Source organism: Heterodontus francisci, chromosome 29 (genome assembly GCF_036365525.1).
Source record: "Heterodontus francisci isolate sHetFra1 chromosome 29, sHetFra1.hap1, whole genome shotgun sequence".
In the NCBI taxonomy this organism is placed as follows: domain Eukaryota; kingdom Metazoa; phylum Chordata; class Chondrichthyes; order Heterodontiformes; family Heterodontidae; genus Heterodontus; species Heterodontus francisci.
The window spans coordinates 8,618,388-8,644,091 of NC_090399.1; the positions used below are offsets into that span (position 1 = coordinate 8,618,388).

General features: G+C 41.7%; 1 protein-coding gene across 2 annotated transcripts in view; it reads right to left on the reverse strand.

The window, feature by feature from the left end:
• Positions 1-25,704, reverse strand: part of LOC137346099 (carnitine O-acetyltransferase-like) — a 64,218-nt gene that overhangs the window by 25,207 nt on the left and 13,307 nt on the right. For both annotated transcript variants that reach the window (XM_068009395.1, XM_068009396.1), the window contains exons 4-6: positions 24,964-25,082; positions 20,406-20,459; positions 12,695-12,860 (exon numbers count right to left, since the gene is read on the reverse strand). In XM_068009395.1, coding sequence (XP_067865496.1) covers positions 12,695-12,860; positions 20,406-20,459; positions 24,964-25,082 — 339 coding nt within the window. The remainder of the gene's footprint in view (positions 1-12,694; positions 12,861-20,405; positions 20,460-24,963; positions 25,083-25,704) is intronic.

Sequence of the window (25,704 nt, forward strand, 5' to 3'; positions counted from 1 at the left end):
CAGAATAAGCAATAAATCCCACAGAACTACACTGCAACACAGCCTCAGAATAAGCAATTGACCCCACAGAATTACACTGTAACACAGCCTCAGAATAAGCAATAAACCCCACAGAATTACACTGTAACACAGCCTCAGAATAAGCAATAAATCCCACAGAACTACACTGTAACACAGCCTCAGAATATCCAATAAATCCCACAGAATTACACTGTAACACAGCCTCAGAATAACCAATAAACCCCACAGAAGTACACTGTAACAGCCTCAGAATAAGCAATGAATCCCACAGAATTACACTGTAACACAGCCTCAGAATAAGCAATAAATCCCACAGAATTACACTGTAACACAGCCTCAGAATATCCAATAAATCCCACAGAATTACACTGTAACACAGCCTCAGAATAACCAATAAACCCCACAGAAGTACACTGTAACAGCCTCAGAATAAGCAATAAATCCCACAGAATTACACTGAAACACAGCCTCAGAATAAGCAATAAATCCCACAGAACTACACTGTAACACAGCCTCAGAATAAGCAATAAATCCCACAGAACTACACTGCAACACAGCCTCAGAATATCCAATAAATCCCACAGAATTACACTGTAACACAGCCTCTGAATAAGCAATAAATCCCACAGAATTACACTGTAACAGAGCCTCAGAATATCCAATTGACCCCACAGAATTACACTGTAACACAGCCTCAGAATATCCAATAAATCCCACAGAATTACACTGTAACACAGCCTCAGAATAAGCAATAAATCCCACAGAATTACACTGTAACACAGCCTCAGAATATCCAATAAATCCCACAGAATTAGCCTGTAACACAGCCTCAGAATAAGCAATAAATCCCACAGAATTACACTGTAACACAGCCTCTGAATAAGCAATAAATCCCACAGAATTACACTGTAACAGAGCCTCAGAATATCCAATTGACCCCACAGAATTACACTGTAACACAGCCTCAGAATATCCAATAAATCCCACAGAATTACACTGTAACACAGCCTCAGAATATCTAATTAACCCCACAGAATTACACTGTAACACAGCCTCAGAATATCCAATAAACCCCACAGAATTACACTGTAACACAGCCTCAGAATATCCAATTGACCCCACAGAATTACACTGTAACACAGCCTCAGAATAAGCAATAAATCCCACAGAACGACACTGTAACACAGCCTCAGAATAAGCAATAAATCCCACAGAATTACACTGTCACACAGCCTCAGAATAAGCAATAAATCTCACAGAATTACACTGTAACACAGCCTCAGAATATCCAATTAACCCCACAGAATTACACTGTAACACAGCCTCAGAATAAGCAATAAATCCCACAGAACTACACTGTAACACAGCCTCAGAATATCCAATAAATCCCACAGAATTACACTGTAACACAGCCTCAGAATATCCAATAAATCCCACAGAATTACACTGTAACACAGCCTCAGAATAACCAATAAATCACACAGAATTACACTGTAACACAGCCTCAGAATAAGCAATAAATCCCACAGAATTACACTGTAACACAGCCTCAGAATATCCAATTAACCCCACAGAATTACACTGTAACACAGCCTCAGAATATCCAATTAACCCCACAGAATTACACTGTAACACACCCTCAGAATAACCAATAAATCCCACAGAATTACACTGTAACACAGTCTCAGAATATCCAATTGACTCCACAGAATTACACTGTAACACAGCCTCAGAATATCCAATAAATCCCACAGAACTACACTGTAACACAGCCTCAGAATAACCAATAAACCCCACAGAATTACACTGTAACACAGCCTCAGAATATCCAATTGACTCCACAGAATTACACTGTAACACAGCCTCAGAATATCCAATTGACTCCACAGAATTACACTGTAACACAGCCTCAGAATATCCAATTGACCCCACAGAATTACACTGTAACACAGCCTCAGAATATCCAATAAATCCCACAGAACTACACTGTAACAGAGCCTCAGAATATCCAATAAATCCCACAGAATTACACTGTAACACAGCCTCAGAATAAGCAATAAATCCCACAGAACTACACTGTAACACAGCCTCAGAATAAGCAATAAATCCCACAGAACTACACTGTAACACAGCCTCTGAATATCCAATTGACCCCAAAGAATTACACTGTAACACAGCCTCAGAATAAGCAATAAATCCCACAGAACTACACTGTAACACAGCCTCTGAATATCCAATTGACCCCATAGAATTACACTGTAACACAGCCTCAGAATAAGCAATAAATCCCACAGAACTACACTGTAACACAGCCTCAGAATAAGCAATAAATCCCACAGAACGACACTGTAACACAGCCTCTGAATATCCAATTGACCCCATAGAATTACACTGTAACACAGCCTCAGAATAAGCAATAAATCCCACAGAATTACACTGTAACACAGCCTCAGAATATCCAATTAACCCCACAGAATTACACTGTAACACAGCCTCAGAATATCCAATAAACCCCACAGAATTACACTGTAACACAGCCTCAGAATATCCAATTAACCCCACAGAATTACACTGGAACACAGCCTCAGAATATCCAATAAACCCCACAGAATTACACTGTAACACAGCCTCAGAATATCCAATAAACCCCACAGAATTACACTGTAACACAGCCTCAGAATATCCAATAAACCCCACAGAATTACACTGTAACACAGCCTCAGAATATCCAATTAACCCCACAGAATTACACTGTAACACAGCCTCAGAATATCCAATAAACCCCACAGATTTACACTGTAACACAGCCTCAGAATATCCAATTAACCCCACAGAATTACACTGGAACACAGCCTCAGAATATCCAATAAACCCCACAGAATTACACTGTAACACAGCCTCAGAATATCCAATAAACCCCAGAGAATTACAATGTAACACAGCCTCAGAATATCCAATAAACCCCACAGAATTACACTGTAACACAGCCTCAGAATAAGCAATAAATCCCACAGAATTACACTGTAACACAGCCTCAGAATATCCAATCAACCCCACAGAATTACACTGTAACACAGCCTCAGAATATCCAATAAACCCCACAGAATTACACTGTAACACAGCCTCAGAATAAGCAATAAATCCCACAGAATTACACTGTAACACAGCCTCAGAATAAGCAATAAAACCCATAGAATTACACTGTAACACAGCCTCAGAATATCCAATTGACCCCACAGAATTACACTGTAACACAGCCTCAGAATAAGCAATAAATCCCACAGAATTACACTGTAACACAGCCTCAGAATATCCAATTGACTCCACAGAACTACACTGTAACACAGCCACAGAATAAGCAATAAATCCCACAGAACTACACTGTAACACAGCCTCAGAATATCCAATTGACCCCACAGAATTACACTGTAACACAGCCTCAGAATAAGCAATAAACCCCACAGAATTACACTGTAACACAGCCTCAGAATATCCAATAAATCCCACAGAATTACACTGTAACAACCTCAGAATAAGCAATAAATCCCACAGAATTACACTGTAACACAGCCTCAGAATAAGCAATAAACCCCACAGAACTACACTGTAACACAGCCTCAGAATAAGCAATAAATCCCACAGAATTACACTGTAACACAGCCTCAGAATAAGCAATGAATCCCACAGAATTACACTGTAACACAGCCTCAGAATATCCAATAAATCCCACAGAACTACACTATAACACAGCCTCAGAATATCCAATAAATCCCACAGAACTACACTGTAACACAGCCTCAGAATAAGCAATAAACCCCACAGAATTACACTGTAACACAGCCTCAGAATATCCAATTGACCCCACAGAATTACACTGGAACACAGCCTCAGAATAAGCAATAAATCCCACAGAACTACACTGTAACACAGCCTCAGAATATCCAATAAATCCCACAGAATTACACTGTAACACAGCCTCAGAATAAGCAATAAACCCCACAGAATTACACTGTAACACAGCCTCAGAATAAGCAATAAATCCCACAGAATTACACTGTAACACAGCCTCAGAATAAGCAATACATCCCACAGAATTACACTGTAACACAGCCTCAGAATAAGCAATAAATCCCACAGAACTACACTGTAACACAGCCTCAGAATATCCAATAAATCCCACAGAATTACACTGTAACACAGCCTCAGAATAACCAATAAATCCCACAGAACTACACTGTAACACAGCCTCAGAATAAGCAATAAATCCCACAGAATTACACTGTAACACAGCCTCAGAATATCCAATTAACCCCACAGAATTACACTGTAACACAGCCTCAGAATAAGCAATAAATCCCACAGAACTACACTGTAACACAGCCTCAGAATAAGCAATAAATCCCACAGAACTACACTGTAACACAGCCTCAGAATATCCAATTGACCCCACAGAACTACACTGTAACACAGCCACAGAATAAGCAATAAATCCCACAGAACTACACTGTAACACAGCCTCAGAATATCCAATTGACCCCACAGAATTACACTGTAACACAGCCTCAGAATAAGCAATAAACCCCACAGAATTACACTGAAACACAGCCTCAGAATATCCAATAAATCCCACAGAATTACACTGTAACAGCCTCAGAATAAGCAATAAACCCCACAGAATTACACTGTAACACAGCCTCAGAATAAGCAATAAACCCCACAGAATTACACTGTAACACAGCCTCAGAATAAGCAATAAATCCCACAGAATTACACTGTAACACAGCCTCAGAATAAGCAATGAATCCCACAGAATTACACTGTAACACAGCCTCAGAATATCCAATAAATCCCACAGAACTACACTGTAACACAGCCTCAGAATATCCAATAAATCCCACAGAACTACACTGTAACACAGCCTCAGAATAAGCAATAAACCCCACAGAATTACACTGTAACACAGCCTCAGAATATCCAATTGACCCCACAGAATTACACTGGAACACAGCCTCAGAATAAGCAATAAATCCCACAGAACTACACTGTAACACAGCCTCAGAATATCCAATAAATCCCACAGAATTACACTGTAACACAGCCTCAGAATAAGCAATAAACCCCACAGAATTACACTGTAACACAGCCTCAGAATAAGCAATAAATCCCACAGAATTACACTGTAACACAGCCTCAGAATATCCAATTGACCCCACAGAATTACACTGTAACACAGCCTCAGAATAAGCAATAAACCCCACAGAATTACACTGTAACACAGCCTCAGAATATCCAATAAATCCCACAGAATTACACTGTAACACAGCCTCAGAATAAGCAATACATCCCACAGAATTACACTGTAACACAGCCTCAGAATAAGCAATAAATCCCACAGAACTACACTGTAACACACCCTCAGAATATCCAATAAATCCCACAGAATTACACTGTAACACAGCCTCAGAATAAGCAATAAATCCCACAGAATTACACTGTAACACAGCCTCAGAATATCCAATTAACCCCACAGAATTACACTGTAACACAGCCTCAGAATAAGCAATAAATCCCACAGAACTACACTGTAACACAGCCTCAGAATATCCAATAAATCCCACAGAATTACACTGTAACACAGCCTCAGAATATCCAATAAACCCCACAGAATTACACTGTAACACAGCCTCAGAATAAGCAATACATCCCACAGAATTACACTGTAACACAGCCTCAGAATAAGCAATAAATCCCACAGAACTACACTGTAACACAGCCTCAGAATATCCAATAAATCCCACAGAATTACACTGTAACACAGCCGCAGAATAACCAATAAATCCCACAGAACTACACTGTAACACAGCCTCAGAATAAGCAATAAATCCCACAGAATTACACTGTAACACAGCCTCAGAATATCCAATTAACCCCACAGAATTACACTGTAACACAGCCTCAGAATAAGCAATAAATCCCACAGAACTACACTGTAACACAGCCTCAGAATAAGCAATAAATCCCACAGAACTACACTAACACAGCCTCTGAATATCCAATTGAGCCCATAGAATTACACTGTAACACAGCCTCAGAATATCCAATAAACCCCACAGAATTACACTGTAACACAGCCTCAGAATAAGCAATAAATCCCACAGAACTACACTGTAACACAGCCTCAGAATAAGCAATAAATCCCACAGAACTACACTGTAACACAGCCTCTGAATATCCAATTGAGCCCATAGAATTACACTGTAACACAGCCTCAGAATATCCAATAAACCCCACAGAACTACACTGTAACACAGCCTCAGAATAACCAATAAATCCCACAGAATTACACTGTAACACAGCCTCAGAATATCCAATAAACCCCACAGAATTACACTGTAACACAGCCTCAGAATATCCAATAAACCCCACAGAATTACACTGTAACAGAGCCTCAGAATATCCAATAAATCCCACAGAATTACACTGTAACACAGCCTCAGAATAAGCAATAAATCCCACAGAATTACACTGTAACACAGCCTCAGAATAACCAATAAATCCCACAGAACTACACTGTAACACAGCCTCAGAATAAGCAATAAATCCCACAGAATTACACTGTAACACAGCCTCAGAATATCCAATTGACCCCACAGAATTACACTGTAACACAGCCTCAGAATATCCAATAAACCCCACAGAATTACACTGTAACAGAGCCTCAGAATATCCAATAAATCCCACAGAATTACACTGTAACACAGCCTCCGAATATCCAATTGACCCCACAGAATTACACTGTAACACAGCCTCAGAATATCCAATAAACCCCACAGAATTACACTGTAACAGAGCCTCAGAATATCCAATAAATCCCACAGAATTACACTGTAACACAGCCTCAGAATATCCAATTGACCCCACAGAATTACACTGTAACACAGCCTCAGAATATCCAATAAACCCCACAGAATTACACTGTAACACAGCCTCAGAATATCCAATAAATCCCACAGAATTACACTGTAACACAGCCTCAGAATATCCAATAAATCCCACAGAATTACACTGTAACACAGCCTCAGAATATCCAATTAACCCCACAGAATTACACTGTAACACAGCCTCAGAATATCCAATAAATCCCACAGAATTACACTGTAACACACCCTCAGAATAAGCAATAAATCCCACAGAATTACACTGTAACACAGCCTCAGAATATCCAATAAACCCCACAGAATTACACTGTAACACAGCCTCAGAATAAGCAATAAATCCCACAGAATTACACTGTAACACAGCCTCAGAATAAGCAATAAATCCCACAGAATTACACTGTAACACAGCCTCAGAATATCCAATTGACCCCACAGAATTACACTGTAACACAGCCTCAGAATAAGCAATAAACCCCACAGAATTACACTGTAACACAGCCTCAGAATATCCAATAAATCCCACAGAATTACACTGTAACACAGCCTCAGAATAAGCAATAAACCCCACAGAATTACACTGTAACACAGCCTCAGAATAAGCAATAAATCCCACAGAATTACACTGTAACACAGCCTCAGAATAAGCAATAAACCCCACAGAATTACACTGTAACACAGCCTCAGAATAAGCAATAAATCCCACAGAATTACACTGTAACACAGCCTCAGAATAAGCAATGAATCCCACAGAATTACACTGTAACACAGCCTCAGAATATCCAATAAATCCCACAGAACTACACTGTAACACAGCCTCAGAATATCCAATAAATCCCACAGAACTACACTGTAACACAGCCTCAGAATATCCAATTAACCCCACAGAATTACACTGTAACACAGCCTCAGAATAAGCAATAAACCCCACAGAATTACACTGTAACACAGCCTCAGAATAAGCAATAAATCCCACAGAATTACACTGTAACACAGCCTCAGAATAAGCAATAAATCCCACAGAATTACACTGTAACACAGCCTCAGAATAAGCAATAAATCCCACAGAACTACACTGTAACACAGCCTCAGAATATCCAATAAATCCCACAGAACTACACTGTAACACAGCCTCAGAATAAGCAATAAACCCCACAGAATTACACTGTAACACAGCCTCAGAATATCCAATAAATCCCACAGAATTACACTGTAACACAGCCTCAGAATAAGCAATAAATCCCACAGAACTACACTGTAACACAGCCTCAGAATATCCAATAAATCCCACAGAACTACACTGTAACACAGCCTCAGAATAAGCAATAAACCCCACAGAATTACACTGTAACACAGCCTCAGAATATCCAATCAACCCCACAGAATTACACTGTAACACAGCCTCAGAATATCCAATAAATCCCACAGAATTACACTGTAACACAGCCTCAGAATAACCAATAAATCCCAGAATTACACTGTAACACAGCCTCAGAATATCCAATAAATCCCACAGAACTACACTGTAACACAGCCTCAGAATATCCAATAAATCCCACAGAATTACACTGTAACACAGCCTCAGAATAACCAATAAATCCCACAGAACTACACTGTAACACAGCCTCAGAATAAGCAATAAACCCCACAGAATTACACTGTAACACAGCCTCAGAATATCCAATCAAACCCACAGAATTACACTGTAACACAGCCTCAGAATATCCAATAAATCCCACAGAATTACACTGTAACACAGCCTCAGAATAACCAATAAATCCCACAGAATTACACTGTAACACAGCCTCAGAATAAGCAATAAATCCCACAGAATTACACTGTAACACAGCCTCAGAATATCCAATAAATCCCACAGAATTACACTGTAACACAGCCTCAGAATAACCAATAAACCCCACAGAACTACACTGTAACACAGCCTCAGAATATCCAATTGACCCCACAGAATTACACTGTAACACAGCCTCAGAATAAGCAATAAACCCCACAGAATTACACTGTAACACAGCCTCAGAATATCCAATTGACCCCACAGAACTACACTGTAACACAGCCTCAGAATTACCAATAAACCCCACAGAATTACACTGTAACACAGCCTCAGAATAACCAATAAACCCCACAGAATTACACTGTAACACAGCCTCAGAATAACCAATAAATCCCACAGAATTACACTGTAACACAGCCTCAGAATAACCAATAAACCCCACAGAATTACACTGTAACACAGCCTCAGAATAACCAATAAATCCCACAGAATTACACTGTAACACAGCCTCAGAATAAGCAATAAACCCCACAGAATTACACTGTAACACAGCCTCAGAATAAGCAATAAATCCCACAGAATTACACTGTAACACAGCCTCAGAATAACCAATAAATCCCACAGAATTACACTGTAACACAGCCTCAGAATAAGCAATAAATCCCACAGAATTACACTGTAACACAGCCTCAGAATAACCAATAAATCCCACAGAATTACACTGTAACACAGCCTCAGAATATCCAATAAATCCCACAGAATTACACTGTAACACAGCCTCAGAATAAGCAATAAATCCCACAGAATTACACTGTAACACAGCCTCAGAATATCCAATAAATCCCACAGAATTACACTGTAACACAGCCTCAGAATAAGCAATAAACCCCACAGAATTACACTGTAACACACCCTCAGAATAACCAATAAATCCCACAGAATTACACTGTAACACAGCCTCAGAATAACCAATAAACCCCACAGAATTACACTGTAACACAGCCTCAGAATATCCAATAAATCCCACAGAATTACACTGTAACACAGCCTCAGAATATCCAATAAATCCCACAGAATTACACTGTAACACACCCTCAGAATAACCAATAAATCCCACAGAATTACACTGTAACACACCCTCAGAATAACCAATAAATCCCACAGAATTACACTGTAACACAGCCTCAGTATAACCAATAAATCCCACAGAATTACACTGTAACACACCCTCAGAATAACCAATAAATCCCACAGAATTACACTGTAACACACCCTCAGAATAACCAATAAATCCCACGGAATTACACTGTAACACACCCTCAGAATAACCAATAAATCCCACAGAATTACACTGTAACACAGCCTCAGAATAACCAATAAACCCCACAGAATTACACTGTAACACACCCTCAGAATAACCAATAAATCCCACAGAATTGCACTGTAACACAGCCTCAGAATAAGCAATAAATCCCACAGAATTACACTACATGAACAATAGATAAACCCATCAGCCAGCAGAAGCACTGAACCCCTGTGGACGAGGAATACAATGGAGCATGGGAACGGTTACCAGCATTCAAGATGCAAAACCCATCAATTCAATGACACTTAAAACCTCTTATGATGGTCCTATAAATTTTGCTTTTATTCCTTAAAGGTAGGAATGTATTTAAAAAGCATCATTTCTGAGTACGTAGCGCGACAACACTGTTCCAAAAGCAAACTCAATGCAAGACCGCCGTCTACTGGCAACAAATTGCAAATATGCAAAAGTCACCAATTTTACAATTAGAGTGGATAAAATAATCCCAATTTTAACCTAATTCCATCTGGTGGAATCAGGGATGGTTCAGGTTGGAGGCCAGTTTTGTACCCTCTTTGATTTTTTTTTCATGGGATGTGGGTATTACTGGCAAGGCCAGCATTTGTTGCCAATCCCTAACTGCCCTTGATAACTGAGTGGCTTTCTAGGCCATTTCAGAGGATAGTTAAGAATCAACCACATTGTTGTGGGTCTGGAGTCACATGTAGGCCAGACCAATGATAGTTTCATGGCACCATTACTGAGACTAATTTCAAATTGCAGATTTTTATCAATTTTAATTAAAATTATTAATTAACTTAATTTAATTCTACCAGCTGCCATGGTGGGATTTTCTGCTGAGCAGGTTTGGTTACAATCAGGGTTAATGTATCGCCTCTCAGGCCTGGCCAATAACAGATGCTGTTCCTTTCAATAAACAAGGGGGTGGAAGGTTATTGGGGGTAGGTGGAAATGTGGAGTAATCAGTTCAGCCATGAACAAATTGAATGGCAGAGCAGGCTCGAAGGGCCAAGTGACCTACTCCTGCTCCTAATTTGTATGTTGGTATTGTATGAGCAATGAGTCCAAAGTGGCTGAAACTTCGAACTCATGGGCTGGGAATGAGGACCTTTATCTCGGTACCAGACAACCTCACCCTCAATAGAAAGCAACAGCCATTGTCTCTTTGAGAACTGATTAGTTGAATAAGACTGAGACTAGCTGAACCATGCAGCAAAGGAAAACCCTCAAAGTATGTTCACCATCTATAAAGCACAAGTCAGGAGAGTAATGGAACACTCTCCACTTGCCTGAAAGAATGCGGCTCCAACAACACTCAAGAAGCTTGACACCATCCAAGACAAAGCAGCCCACTTGATCAGCACCCCATCCATCAACTTAAAAATTCACTTCCTAGAGTCATAGAGAGATACAGCACTGAAACAGGCCCTTAGGCCCACTGAATCTGTGCCGACAAACAACCACCCATTTATACTAATTCTACATTAATCCCATATTCCCTACCACATCCCCACCATTCTCCTACCACCGATCTACACTATGGGCAATTTACCACGGCCAATTTATTTATCAACCTGCAAGTCTTTGACTCCCTCTACCATTGACACACAGTGGCAGCAGTGTGTACATATACAAGTTGCACTGCAGCGATTCACCTCATCTCCTTCAAAAGCACCTTCCAAACCCGTGACCTCCGCCACCTAGAAGGGCAAGGGCAGATGAATGGGAACACCACAATCTACAAGTTCCCCTCCAAGTCACACATCATCCTGACTTGGAACTATATCGCTGTTCCTTCACTGTTGCTGGGTCACAAACCTGGAACACCCTCCCTACCATCACTGTGGGTGTACCTACATCACATTGACTGCAACAGTGCAACCTTCTCAAGGGCAATTCAGAATGAGGAACAAATGCTGGTCTTGCCAGCGACGCCCATATTCCATGAAAGAATATATTAAAAAAAGCAATTTCGGGTGTTCTGAGTTAGCTGTGTTAAGGTTGGGTGGTGGTACACTGCTAAAAGTGGCTTTGGTGCCTCTGAGAAGGAAAAGAAAATATTGTCTGGGGTGTCTGCTTTTGATGCCTATCCAGCAATCTGTGCTGCAAGTGTTTGTATGTATGGATATGTGCAGCAGAATGATGCCGAGCTGTGTTGTCCTGAAGTTGAGTAGCCTGTTAAAGCACACTTGTCTGACTCACACATGAAGAATGGTGACTTTGGTGCAGTATTGCAGAATGGCTAGGAGGAAGGGGAACCATTTTTATAATCTTATCTCCAACCTGTTGTCTACCCATATTACAAAAAAAGGACGGACTTGCACTGATATAGCGCCTTTTCCAATCCCAGGACATCTCAAAGGGCTTTACAGCCAATGAAGTACTTTTGAAGTGTAGTCAGTGTTTTAATGTAGGAAACGCAGCAGCCATTTTACGCAAAGCAAGATCCCACAGAACAGCAATGTGATAATGACCATGTAGTCTGTTTTAGTGCTGTTGGCTGAGGGATAAATATTTGACCAGAAATGTACTTCTTAGACCATTCAAAAAAACACACGATAAGGATGGAGAGTTTCAGATAAAGCTATGAACATTAGCATAGACATTCTTGGACTTTACCTGGAAGTTGCGGACAACCGTGACATGTGCTGGTGGACTCCTCGTGCAGCCGTAGTTTATCAAAGTGTCATGTTTGGGCCCTGGGATGCGACATGATGCCAGGATTTTGGAGTACAGATCCATGCAGAGGGGTTTGCCTCTCATATACTCTGTTGGAAGAGTTTTCCTAAAACAAAAAGAGAGAGTTCCTAGATACAGCATCAAAAGGAAATTGCTTGTAACAACACTCAAGTAAACTTGCCAAGCACGGTGGAAAAATCCACTCTGAAATAAAAAAAAAAAAATACTGCTCTTTCTGGCTGTCAGTATTAGTGAATCCAACAAGTTTACTTTGAGCAGGAAGACCCATGTAGCAGGAACCTGTGGTAATAAGATGGCACTCAAAACAGCTGAAGAATTGTGTCCAGATAGAGGTTAGGATCTGGAACAAACCCACTGGTCACAGATTTCAAGCAATTGCGAAAAGAACCTGGAGGAGGGGGCAGATTAGAATTTTTGGATTTTTGTACGCAGTGAGTTATGGAATGCACTGCCTGAAAGGGTGGAGGAAGCAGATTCAATAGTAACTTTCAAAAGGAAATTGGATAAGTACTTGAGGGGGAAATATTTGCAGGGCTATGGGGGGGGGAAAGGGCAGGGAGAGAGCAATGAATTGGATAGCTCTTTCAAAGAGCTGCTACAGGCATGATGGGCTGAATGGCCACTTTCTGTGCTACATGCTTCTAATTGCTGTTTGTTGTAGTAACTAATCTCCACAATCAAATTTCACTTCACAAAATCACAACCCATCTCATACAATGCTATTGCATTGGTTTATAGCAGTTTGGCTGAACCAATTACTTTATGGCAGCTTACCTCAATTTATTTTATTACTTCTTAGGATGTAGACATGTTAGCAAGACTGTATTTAATGCTCACTGGATAAAAAAAGTCTTCTCATCTCCTCTCTGGTTCTTTTGCAAATCACCTTAAATCTCTTTCCTCTGGTTACTGATCCTCCTGCCACCTCATAATTTTGACTTCCTGATATTCAGTAAAGATAGGTTTTGCTCAGTATGATCTGTTAAAAAGAGCGTGTTTGACTTGTTCCCCTGCATTCCCAGTTGTGGTTTTTACTGACTATGTCCTGTTATGTTACCAACATACACAAAGAGTCACATGGATAAAAGGGGAATGTGCTGCTTCAAAGGATGCTAGAAGCAGATTCAATTGTAACTTTAAAATATGATTGGATAAAAGAGAATAAAATTACACAGCCATGAGGATAGAGAGGGGAGTGGGACAAATAGGACAGTTCTTTCAAAGAGCTGGCACAAGGTACAGCAATTTCAGAATCACTGAATTGTTACACTGCAGAAGGAGGCCATTTGATCCATCGTGTCTGCACCAGCTCTCCAGAAGAACAATTCACTCAGTTCCGTTCCACCCGCCTTCTCCCCGTAACCCTGCATATTCTTCCTTCTCATATAATTGTCCAATTCATTTTTGAATGCTTCAATTGGAATATACAATGGATGGTAGGACCCTAGGAAGTACTTAGGGTCAGAGGTGTACTTGTCCTTAGATCACTGAAGGCAGCGGCACAGGCAGATAAGGTGGTTAGGAAGGCATATGGGATACTTGCCTTTATTAGTCGAAGCATAGAATATAAGAGCAGAGAGGTTATGATGGAGCTGTATAAAACACTAATTATGCCAAGCTGGAGTACGGTGTGTAGTTCTGGTCGCCACACTATAGGAAGGATGTGATTGCACTGGAGAGGGTGCAGAGGAGATTCACCAGGATGTTGCCTGGGCTGGAGCATTTCAGCTATGAAGAGAGACTGGATAGGCTGGGCTTGTTTTCCTTAGAGCAGAGAAGGCTGAGGGGGAACCTGATTGAGGTATACAAAATTATGGGGGGCATAGACAGGAACAAACTTTTTCCCTTAGCGGAGGAGTCAATAACTAGGGGGCAAAGATTTAAGGTAAGGGGCAGGAGGTTTAGAGGGGATTTGAGGAAAAAGAAAATTCACCCAGAGGGTAGTTGGAATCTGGAATACACTACCTGAAGGCATGGTAGAGGCAGGGACCTTCACAACATTTAAGAAGTATTTAGATGAGCACTTGAAACGCAATAGCATACAAGGCTACGGACCAAGTGCGGGAAAATGGGATTCGAATAAATATGCAATTGATGACTGGCATGGACACGATGGGCTGAAGGGCCTGTTTCTGTGCTGTATATCTCAATGACTCTAACCTGCCTCCACCACACTCTCAGTCAGTGCATTCCAGACCTTAACCACTCGCTGCGTGAAAAAGTTTTTCCTCATGTCACTTTTGCTTCTCTTATCAAATACTTTAAATCTGTGCCCTCTCGTTCTCGATCCTTTCAGGGGTGGGAACAGTTTCTCTCTATCTACTCTGTCCAGACCCCTCATGATTTTGAATACCTCAACCAAATCACCTCTCAGCCTTCTCTTCTCCAAGGAAAACAGTCCTAACTTCTCCAATCTATCTTTATATCTGAAGTTCTTCAACCCTGGAACATAACTTCTTTGCTCTTGTACTCTATGCCCCTATTAATAAAGCCCAGGACACTGTAGGCTTTATTAACTACTCCTGTCCTGCCACCTTCAATGACTTGTGCACATATACATGCCTCTGCTCCTACACCCACTTTAGAATTGTACTCTTTATTTTCTATTGTCTCTCCATGTTCTTCCGCCCAAAATGAATCACTTCTCATTTCTCTGCATTGAACTTCATCTGCCACCTGTCTGCCCATTCCACCAACTTGTCTGTGTCCTTTTGCAGTTCTTCACTATCCTCCTCACAGTTCACAATGCTTCCAAGTTTTGTATCATCGGCAAACTTTGAAATTGTGCCCTGTACACCAAGGTCTAAGTCATTAATACATATTAGGAAAAGCAAGAGACCCAACAATGACCCCTGGGGAACACCACTACAAACCTTCCTCCAGCCTGAAAAACATCCATAACCACTATTCTTTGTTTCCTGTCACTCAGCCAATTTTGTATCCATGTTGCTACCGTTGCTTTTATTCCATGAAGTTACCAATGAAGTTAAACTGACTGGCTTGTAGTTGCTGGGCTCATCTTTACTCCCTTTTTTGAACAAGGGTGTAATGTTTGCAATTCTCCAGTCCTCTGCGTCTAAGGAAGGCTGAAAAATTATGGCCAGTCCCTCTGCGATTTACACCCTCACTTCCCTCAGTATCCTTGGATGAATCTCATCCGGTCCTATTGCTTTATCTACTTTCAGTATAGACAGCCTATTTGTGATGAAAACCACACTTGTCAAGAATGAAGCATATTAATTCCATCATATGGAACATTAATTTTAAACTGTTGCTGGACTGAAAAGATGACTTGTTTAAAGAGGCCACAGCAGTGGCTGAAATCATACTAGTAATTTGCATTCTGGGAGATGGTTGCCTGGAGAAGACAATGGAACTGCTCCCTGGTTCAATTAACCAAATGGATTTTGATCAAAAGACATTGAATGTGTGAAAGTCAGCATTCCAGCCCCCTACTGAGAATGTCTACTAAGATTGAAAGAATCCACTAAACCTCGCCAGGCAGGTTGTTCCAAAAAAGGAGCTAATCACATGACTGGCCTGCTGGCCCAGGTTTGGTTTCAATTGTGTTTACAGGACAGTTTGAAAAGAGACTGCAATTGAACATGAAGAGAAAGCATCTCTCCCTGTCTCTCTCACGAAAAGAGACTGAAACTGGATTTCAAGAAGATAGCATCTCCCTGTCTCGCGCTCTCCCTCTCACGCAAAGACAGGGACCCACGGAAGAAATGAAGCCTCAAAACAGAAAACCATCAAAAGAAGTTTGAACACGTGCACTGGGCCCCAACAAGACAGCAAGATTTAACTGCAATCAAAGACTTTACATCAAACTCAAAAGACAGTAAATGAACTCCAGCTATTGCTTCAAACCTTTCCCCTTGTTTCTTTCTCCTTTTCTGTCTCTATCAGCATGTATGTTTATCATGAATGCATGCTAGTGTGGTCATGCCACGTATTTTGAAAAGTTTAATAAACTTACATTTTTCTTACTTAAATGTAAGAAAACTTGTCTGGTTGATTTCTTTGCCATTACAACTGAAGAGCAGTGAACAAGGATTCACTGAGGGGAAGCTAAAAGCACGGTGTTTTAAAAAATTAAACCCCGTTACAGCCAAACTAGGAAAAAGCTGAGTGTGAACCCTTAGACTGGTTTCTCACCTGGTCGTACCACTTTCTAATACTTCCTTTTTATCAATTTTAAACCCTTCTAGTGTCTGAATTACCTCCTCTTCCACCATTGTCTGAGTTGCATCTTCTTCCTTTGCAAAGACAGATGCAAAGTATTAATTTCATACCTCAGCTATGCCCTCTGCCTCCATATGTAAATCCCCTTTATGGTCCCTGATTGGCCCCACTGCTCCTTTTATCACCCTTTTACTATTTATAGAAAAATTTGGGATTCCCTTTAATGTTAGCTGCCAGTCTTTTTTCATGCTCTCTCTTTGCTTCTCTCATTTGCTTTTGCACTTCTCCTCTCGAACTTCTATATTCAGCCCGATTCTCAATTGTACTTTCTACCTGGCATCTGTCCTAAACACACTTTTTCTTCTTTATCTTAATCTCTACCTCTTTTGTCATCCAGGGAGCTCTGGATTTGTTTACCCTACTGTCAGGCAAACCCCCACCTGCCAAGACTGAGGCACACATTATCTTGCCATATGAACAAAAACTTAAAATTGCAAGCCGTGACTGGAAAGACATTTGCATAATAGCAGACAATGTTGAAACAATGGAGGCCCAGTAGTGGCTTCCCCAATACACAGAAGTGGTCAAACCAGTTTTAATCACATGACTAGCTGGCTGGAGTTTTTGAATTTTGAATTTAAACTTCCAACAAAGGATTTTGAACTCAGAACGCCATGTGCCCATGGACTGAGAACATCTCTCATGTCTGCCTGCTTCCATTTTTTCCCACGGAACTGAATCTTGTGAAAACACATGAAACTCAAAGAGAGAAAGGTTTCCTACTTGGACAAGGTTTTAAGAAAGCTACTGGGTCCCAATGAAATGCAAGACCATATCTTCAATCAAGGACTACAGTGAGCTCGAGAAACAGTAACAAGATATTGCCTCAAACTGTTCTGCTAATCTTTTTCTCTGCTCTTTTCTGTCTCTATCTGCATGTTTATATCATGTTTGCATGCTAGCACGGGCGCGTTGTATATCCATAGGCATGAACTGTATCAGAGTTCAAGATTAAGGTTTAATAAATTTCATCTTTCTTCTTTAAACCAAAGAAAGCCTGTTTATGCTCATTTCTTTGCCTTACAATTGGAAAGTTGTGAACAAGGATTCACAAAAAGGGAGCTCAAAATACAGTGTGTTTAAAGTTAAACCCTGTTACAATAAGACCTGGTGAAGATAGTAACAGAACCCTGGACACCTTTTACTGCCTTTCCCCTTCAAGGGAACATACCTTGACTGTGCCCAAACTCTCTCTTCTTTGAAGGTAGTCCATTACTCAGCTATTGTTTTTCCTATCAACCTTTGACTCCAATATATTCACCCCAGCTCCATTCTTATCTGATTGAAGTTGACTTTCCCCCCATTAATTATTCTTACTCTGGGTTGTTCTTTGTCTTTTTCTATAGTCAGCCTAAACCTTATGATAAAATGATCACTGTCCCCTAAATGTTCTCCTACTGATACTTGATCTACTTGGCCCACCTCATTCCCAAGAGGCAGGTCTCCTTTCTCATTGGACTAGAAACATACTGCTGTCAAATATTTCCTGAACATACTCTAGGAACTCTTGCCTTTCACTGCCCTTTACACTACAACTATGTTTGGAGAATTAAAGTCCCCCATTTTAACTAAACTATAACTTTTGCACCTCTCTGTAGTTTCCCTGAAAATTTGTTCCTCCACACCAAGAAATGTAACAGCACCTTTTTTGTTCCTTAGCTCAAACCAAACTGATTCTGTCCTCGACCCCTCTAGGACATCCTTTTTCTCCAGCACTGCAATGTTCTCCTTAATCAATACCGCCACCCCTCCCCTTGTTTCCCTTTCCTATTGTGACGAAAACCACACCAGCCAAATGGAAATATATTAATTTTGTCATATGTAACACTACTTGAACTTCTAACTGGACATTGAACATAACTTGTTTAAAAAGACTACAGAGCTGAATGGCTGAAAACATGGTTGCACATTTGCATTCCGAGAGACAGTTGCATTGAGAGACAATGTGAATGCTCCCTGATTCATTTAGCAAGATGGGTTTTGTCAATCGTGATGATCAAAAACCATTGAGAGCCATTGACTTTGTAAGTGATAATGCTCCACCCTCCCCACTGAGTGTGACTGGAGAACTTTTGAAATCAACAACCCTCGCAGACAATGCTGTTTCAAACAAAGAGCTTGTCACATGACTTACCTGCGGGCCAGACTGGAAACTGTTTGAATTGTGCCTCACAGAAAGGTTTGGGGCAGACTGCAATTTGAAGACCAAAGAGAAGGAAGATCCCCCTCTCTCTCTCAAGCAAAGTCCCAGGGACCCATGGAAGCAGCTTAAGCCTCAGACAGAGGATCTCTTCAGCCTTCTGATACCAGAGAAACAAGTTTGAAAGTGTGCACTGGGCCCCAGCGAGAACTGCAAGACTTCAACTCCAATCAAGGACTTTACAGCAAAACTAAAGACAGTAACTGAATTCCATTTACTACATCAACCACCCCCGCCCCCACTTTATTCTTTCTCTCCCCTCTGTATCTTTGTGTGTGTTTATCTCATATGCATGCGAGTGTGGTTGCATCCCGTATTTTAGTAATTTTAACCGAGTTAGAGTGGTAAAGTTACATCTTCCTTGTTTGAACCTAAGGAAACTTGTCTAATTGGTGAACTAACAATTACAATTAGAAAGTAGTGAGCAAGGACTCACTGAGGTGTTAAGCGAAAAACACTGTGTTTGAAAAGTTAAACCCTGTTACAGCCAAACCAGGAAAGGGGCAAGAGGGGAGCCTGAGATTCCTCACCCGGTCGTAACATTATCTTTCCTTGTATCCAGGAATATTTAATACCCAGTCCTGCCCTTCTTTGTGCCAGGTTTCTGTTATAGCCACAACAACATACTTCCACATGGCAATCTGCACCTGTAACTCACCAGTCTTATTAATCACACTCCATGCATTCACATAAACCCTAATTTAGACTTTATTACTTTCTCCCTTACTCTGACCCACCCAATAACTTACTATTCTCCACTCTAGCTATCTATCTCTCGCTATATTCTGTGCACCTTGGTATTTCTCTCTGATATTTCCTCCTGGTTCCCACACCCCTGACAAGTTACCAGTTTTGCTTCGTTTGAAACTGAGCTTCCTCTCAGGTTCCCATCCCCCTGACAACTAGTTTAAACCCTCCCCAACAGCAGTAGCAAAAATTTATGATTCTATGAAATCAACCACTGAGGACAGAATGTTACCCCCATGAAAGGTGTGACAATTCAACACCTTAAAATAAAGCGGTATTAAAATAATAGGTGGTTGTGTCATAATAGATAATGTTCAACACTATATATGGAAGGGATGACTGATACACCAAGTTTTCCAGGAATCGTGCCCCCATTAGTGTCCATCAACTATATTAGATTTCTGGGAGACTCCAATGGAGCTAGTTGGGAGAACTTGCCTGTCAACCTTAGACTTGAAGTCGAGCACTCCAGCGATTAGTTTGGCTGCAAACCTGAGGGAGGAAAGGAATCACAATAAGAAACCAAGCATTACAGAGTGGCTAAGTTACCCCGAGATTGGGGCAGAGAAACATTCACTTGTCAACACCAACATCAACTTGATTTAAATAAACAAATGCAGAAGGATAATTGGTAACCATATCTTTCAGAATATTTTGCTTTACACATGAACGTCGGTTATACAATGGGGAAAAATGAGCTTGCATGAGTTGCTTAATTGTTAATGTAAGGGAGTGGGGTTAAATTGCAGTGAGGAAGCTGATGCAATGACAATCACTGCTGTCTGGAAAAGGGTCTTGGTTGTTATTTCACCAAGCTGGTAAACAAATACTCCTTAACACTGTCTATAACTAATGATCATAGGATAAAGAGGTCAGTCTTTTAGGGCTGAGATGAGGAACAAACAACAGTACAGCACAGGAAGAGGCCATTCGGCCCGCCAAGCCTGTGCTAATCTTGATGCCTGTCTAAACTAAACCCTCTGTCCATATCCCTCTGTTCCCTTCCTATTCATGCATTTGTCAAGGTGCCTCTTAAACGTCGCTATCGTACCTGCTTCCACCACCTCCCCCGGCAGCAAGTTACAGGCACTCATCACCCTCTGTGTAAAGAACTTGCCTTGCACATCCCCTCTAAACTTTGCCCCTCTCACCTTAAACCTATGTCCCCTAGTAACTGACTCTTCTACCCTGGGAAAAGCTTCTGACTATCCACTCTGTCCATGACACTTTGTAAAAACTTTGTAAACCTATCAGGTTGCCCCTCCACCTCCGTTGCTCCAGTGAAAACAATCCGAGTTTATCCAACCTCTCCTCATAGCTAATACCCTCCAGACCAGGCAACATCCTGGTAAACTTCTTCTGTACCCTCTCCAAAGCCTCCACATCCGTCTGGTAGTGTGGCGACCAGAATTGTACGCAACATTCCAAGTGTGGCCTAACTAAGGTTCTGTACAGCTGCAGGATGACTTGCCAATTTTTATACTCTATGCCCCGACCGATGAAGGCAAGCATGCCGTATGCCTTCTTGACTACCTTATCCACCTGCGTTGCCACTTTCAGTGATCTGTGGACCTGTACGCCCAGATCTCTCTGCCTGTCAATACTCCTACGGGTTCTGCCATTTACTGTATAAATCCCACCTGCTGTATACTCTGACAATCTTCATCACTACCCGCAACTCCACCAACCATTGTGTTGTCCGCAAACTTACGAATCAGACCAGCCACATTTTCAAAGAACAAAGAAAAGTACAGCACAGGAACAGGGTATTCGGCCCGCCAAGCCTGCACAGATCTTGATGCCTGCCTAAACTAAAACCTTCTGCACTTCCGGGGTCCGTATCCCTCTATTCCCATCGTATTCATGTATTTGTCAAGATGCCTCTTAAACGTCTCTATGGTACCTGCTTCCACCACCTCCCCCGGCAACAGGTTCCAGGCAATCACCACCTTCTGTGTAAAGAATTTGCCTCGCACATCCCCTCTAAACTTTGCCCCTCTCACCTTAAACCTATGTCCCCTAGTAACTGACTCTTCCACCCTGGGAAAAAGCTTCTGACTATCCACTCTGTCCATGCCGCTTATAACTTTGTAAACCTCTATCATGTCGCCCCTCCACCTCTGTCGTTCCAGTGAAAATAATCCGGGTTTTTCCAACCTCTCCTCATAGCTAATGCCCTCCAGACCAGGCAACATCCTGGTAAACCTCTTCTGTACCCCCTCCAAAGCCTCCACGTCCTTCTGGTAGTGTGGCGTGGCGACCAGAGTTGCACGCAATATTCTAAGTGTGGCCTAACTAAAGTTTTGTGCAGCTGCAGCATGACTTGCCAATTTTTATACTCTATGCCCCGACCGATGAAGGCAAGCATGCCGTATGCCTTCTTGACTACCTTATCCACCTGCTTTGCCACTTTCAGTGACCTGTGGACCTGTACGCCCAGATCTCACTGCCTGTCAATACTCCTAAGGGTTTTGCCATTTACTGTATACTTCCCACCTGCATTAGACCTTCCAAAATGCATTTGTCCGGATTAAACTCCATCTGCCATTTCTCCGCCCAAGTCTCCAACCGATCTATATCCTGCTGTATCCTCTGACAATCCTCATCACTGTCCGCAACTCCACCAACCTTTGTGTCGTCCGCAAACTTACTAATCAGACCAGCTACATTTTCCTCCAAATCATTTATATATACTACAAACAGCAAAGGTTCCAGCACTGATCCCTGCGGAACACCGCTAGTCACATCCCTCCATTCAGAAAAGCACTCTTCCACTGCTACCCTCTGTCTTCTGTGACAAGCCAGTTCTGTATCCATCTTGCCAGCTCACCTCTGATCCCGTGTGACTTCACCTTTTGTATCAGTCTGCCATGAGGGACCTCGTCAAAGGCTTTACTGAAGTCCATATAGATAACATCCACTGCCCTTCCTTCATCAATCATCTTTGTCACTTCCTCAAAAAACTCAATCAAATTAGTAAGACACGATCTCCCCTTCAGAAAACCATGCTGCCTCTTGCTAATAAGTCCATTTGTTTCCAAATGGGAGTAAATCCTGTCCTGAAGAATCCTCTCTAATAGTTTCCCTACCACTGATGTAAGGCTCACCGGCCTATAATTTCCTGGATGATCCTTGCTACCCTTCTTAAACAAAGGAACAACATTGGCTCTTATCCAGTCCTCTGGGACCTCACCTGTAGCCAATGAGGATGCAAAGATTTCTGTCAAGGCCCCAGCAATTTCTTCCCTTGCCTCCCTCAGTATTCTGGGGTAGATCCCATCAGGCCCTGGGGACTTATCTACCTTAATGTTTCTCAAGACACCCAACACCTCCTCCTTTTTGATAATGAGATGACTGAGACTATCTACCCTCCCTTCCCTAGGCTCATCATCCACCAAGTCCTTCTCTTTGGTGAATACTGATGCAAAGTACTCATTTAGTACTTCGCCCATTTCCTCTGGCTCCACGCATAGATTCTCTCCTCTGTCCTTGAGTGGGCCAACCCTTTCCCTGGCTACCCTCTTGCTCTTTATATACGTATAAAAAGCCTTGGGATTCTCCTTAATCCTGTTTGCCAATGACTTTTCATGACCTCTTTTAGCCCTCCTGACTCCTTGCTTAAGTTCCTTCCTACTTTCTTTATATTCCTCAAGGGCTTCATCTGTTCCCAGCCTTCTAGCCCTTACGAATGCTTCCTTTTTCTTTTTGACTAGGCTCACAATATCCCTTGTTATCCATGGTTCCCGAAACTTGCCAAACTTATCCTTCTTCCTCACAGGGACATGCCGGTCCTGGATTCTAATCAACTGACGTTTGAAAGACTCCCACATGTTAGATGTTGATTTACCCTCAAACAGCCGCCCCCAATCTAAATTCTTCAGTTCCTGCCTAATATTGTTATAATTAGCCTGACAGATTTCTTCACTCAGAGGATTGTGAATTGTGGGCTCTGGATGTTCAGTTGTTGAGTATATTTAAGACGAAGACTGATAGATTTTTGGGCACCAAGAGAATCGAGAGATCTGGGGATAGAGTGTGAAAGTAGAGTTGAGGTAGAAGATCAGCCATGATCGTATTGAATGATGGAGCAAGCTCGAGAAGCCATATGCTCTACTCCTGCTCCTATTTCTTATGCTCTTAGTATGACTGATTTCCTTACTGCGACAGAACAATTATTTCATTTCAATAATTGTTAGCACCCAGTACAGCTTCAACTTCCCAGATATGTGGCTCAGAAGTGGAGTTTTCACAGGTAGTTATCCAGGAATGTTGCTGGTGGAAAAATAATTCCATCAAACTATGACTCTCTTGCTTTAATCCAGCCTTGTTCCACTGTCAGATTCAGGTGGATAGGGGAGTATCTATGGATGATTTCTATATGGATTTCCAGAAGGCATTTGATAAGGTTCCACACAAGAGCTTATTTACAAAAAGAAGAGGTCATGGAATCTGGACATAAGATTTTTGTCTTGGGTTGAAAATTTGTTGGGAGTTAGGAGACAGGAAGTGGGAATACAAGGCAGGTCCTCAGATCAGCAGAATCTGTCCTAAGGTTTCAACTTTTCACCACATTTATTAATGACTTGGATGAAGGAAGAGAGAGTTGTATCTCCAAGTTTTAGATGACAATAATTTAGGAGGGACAGTAACTGGTGTAAATGGGGACAGGAATTCACAACAGGACATGAACAGATGAAGCGAGTGGATAAACCCATGGCAAATGAAGTTCAATGTGGGCAAATATGAGGCCTTTAGACTGAAGAAAGATAAATGGAAGTATTTTATAAATGGTGAGACACTAGGAATTGTAGAGCAGCAGAGAGATTCGGGAGTTCAAGGACACAAATCAGTCAACACTAACAGACAGGTTCAAAAAGTAATCGACAATGCTCATAATATGTTGACCTTTATCTCAAGGAAGGGGGAAGGTGCCAGCTGATGAGTTGTCGGTGACTGATTGGACAATTACCGTGGTTTGGGCGGTGCCCTTTCCTACCTAAGCTGTCCTTTCCAATCGTTGTAATCCTGTTTGGGCAGCACCACAGCAGGGTTCGAGTGAACAGCCAGGGGAAGCCGACACTCGAGGCAAGCATTCTGGAGCCACCAGTCCGTAAGCTAAAACAAAAGCAAAGACAGTGACGCCAGATGGTGAGAGCACAATGTGACAAGAGAGAGTCCAGGCAACAAACAGTGAGAGACACAAACAGCTGTGATAACTGTATCCAGTGGTATGAGGTGTTTGGGTTGATTGCATTGAGCATTCAGGAAAGACTGAATGAGTGGTGCTTGGCATTACCATTGATGGAGTGAAGGATAAATGAAAGGAACAATTTTAACTCATGTTATCTGGTGTTAATGGGGCGGGTTCGATAATTTGTGATCGACAATGGAGTCAAGGGTTATATGGGGGCAGACAGGAAAGTGGAGTTGAGGCTACAATCAGATCAGCCATGATCTTATCAAATGGTGGAGCAGGCTCGAGGGGCCGAATGGCCTACTCCTGCTCCTAGTTCCTGTTTCAGTAGCCATCACCATTTTGAAAGGGGTTCACCACTGGATGCCTACCTACTTCAGGTGGTAAGCCCATTTTCATATGCAAGTCGGGGCCCTGGGTTGCCACTTCAGGATAAAGCTGATTGGAGCATGCAGCGTAAACGCTCCGATCATTCCCACAGGCAATGGAGCTGAACAGGCCTGGCCTCAGTAAATTTGCAGTTATTTCTGTGGAGTTCCCGAG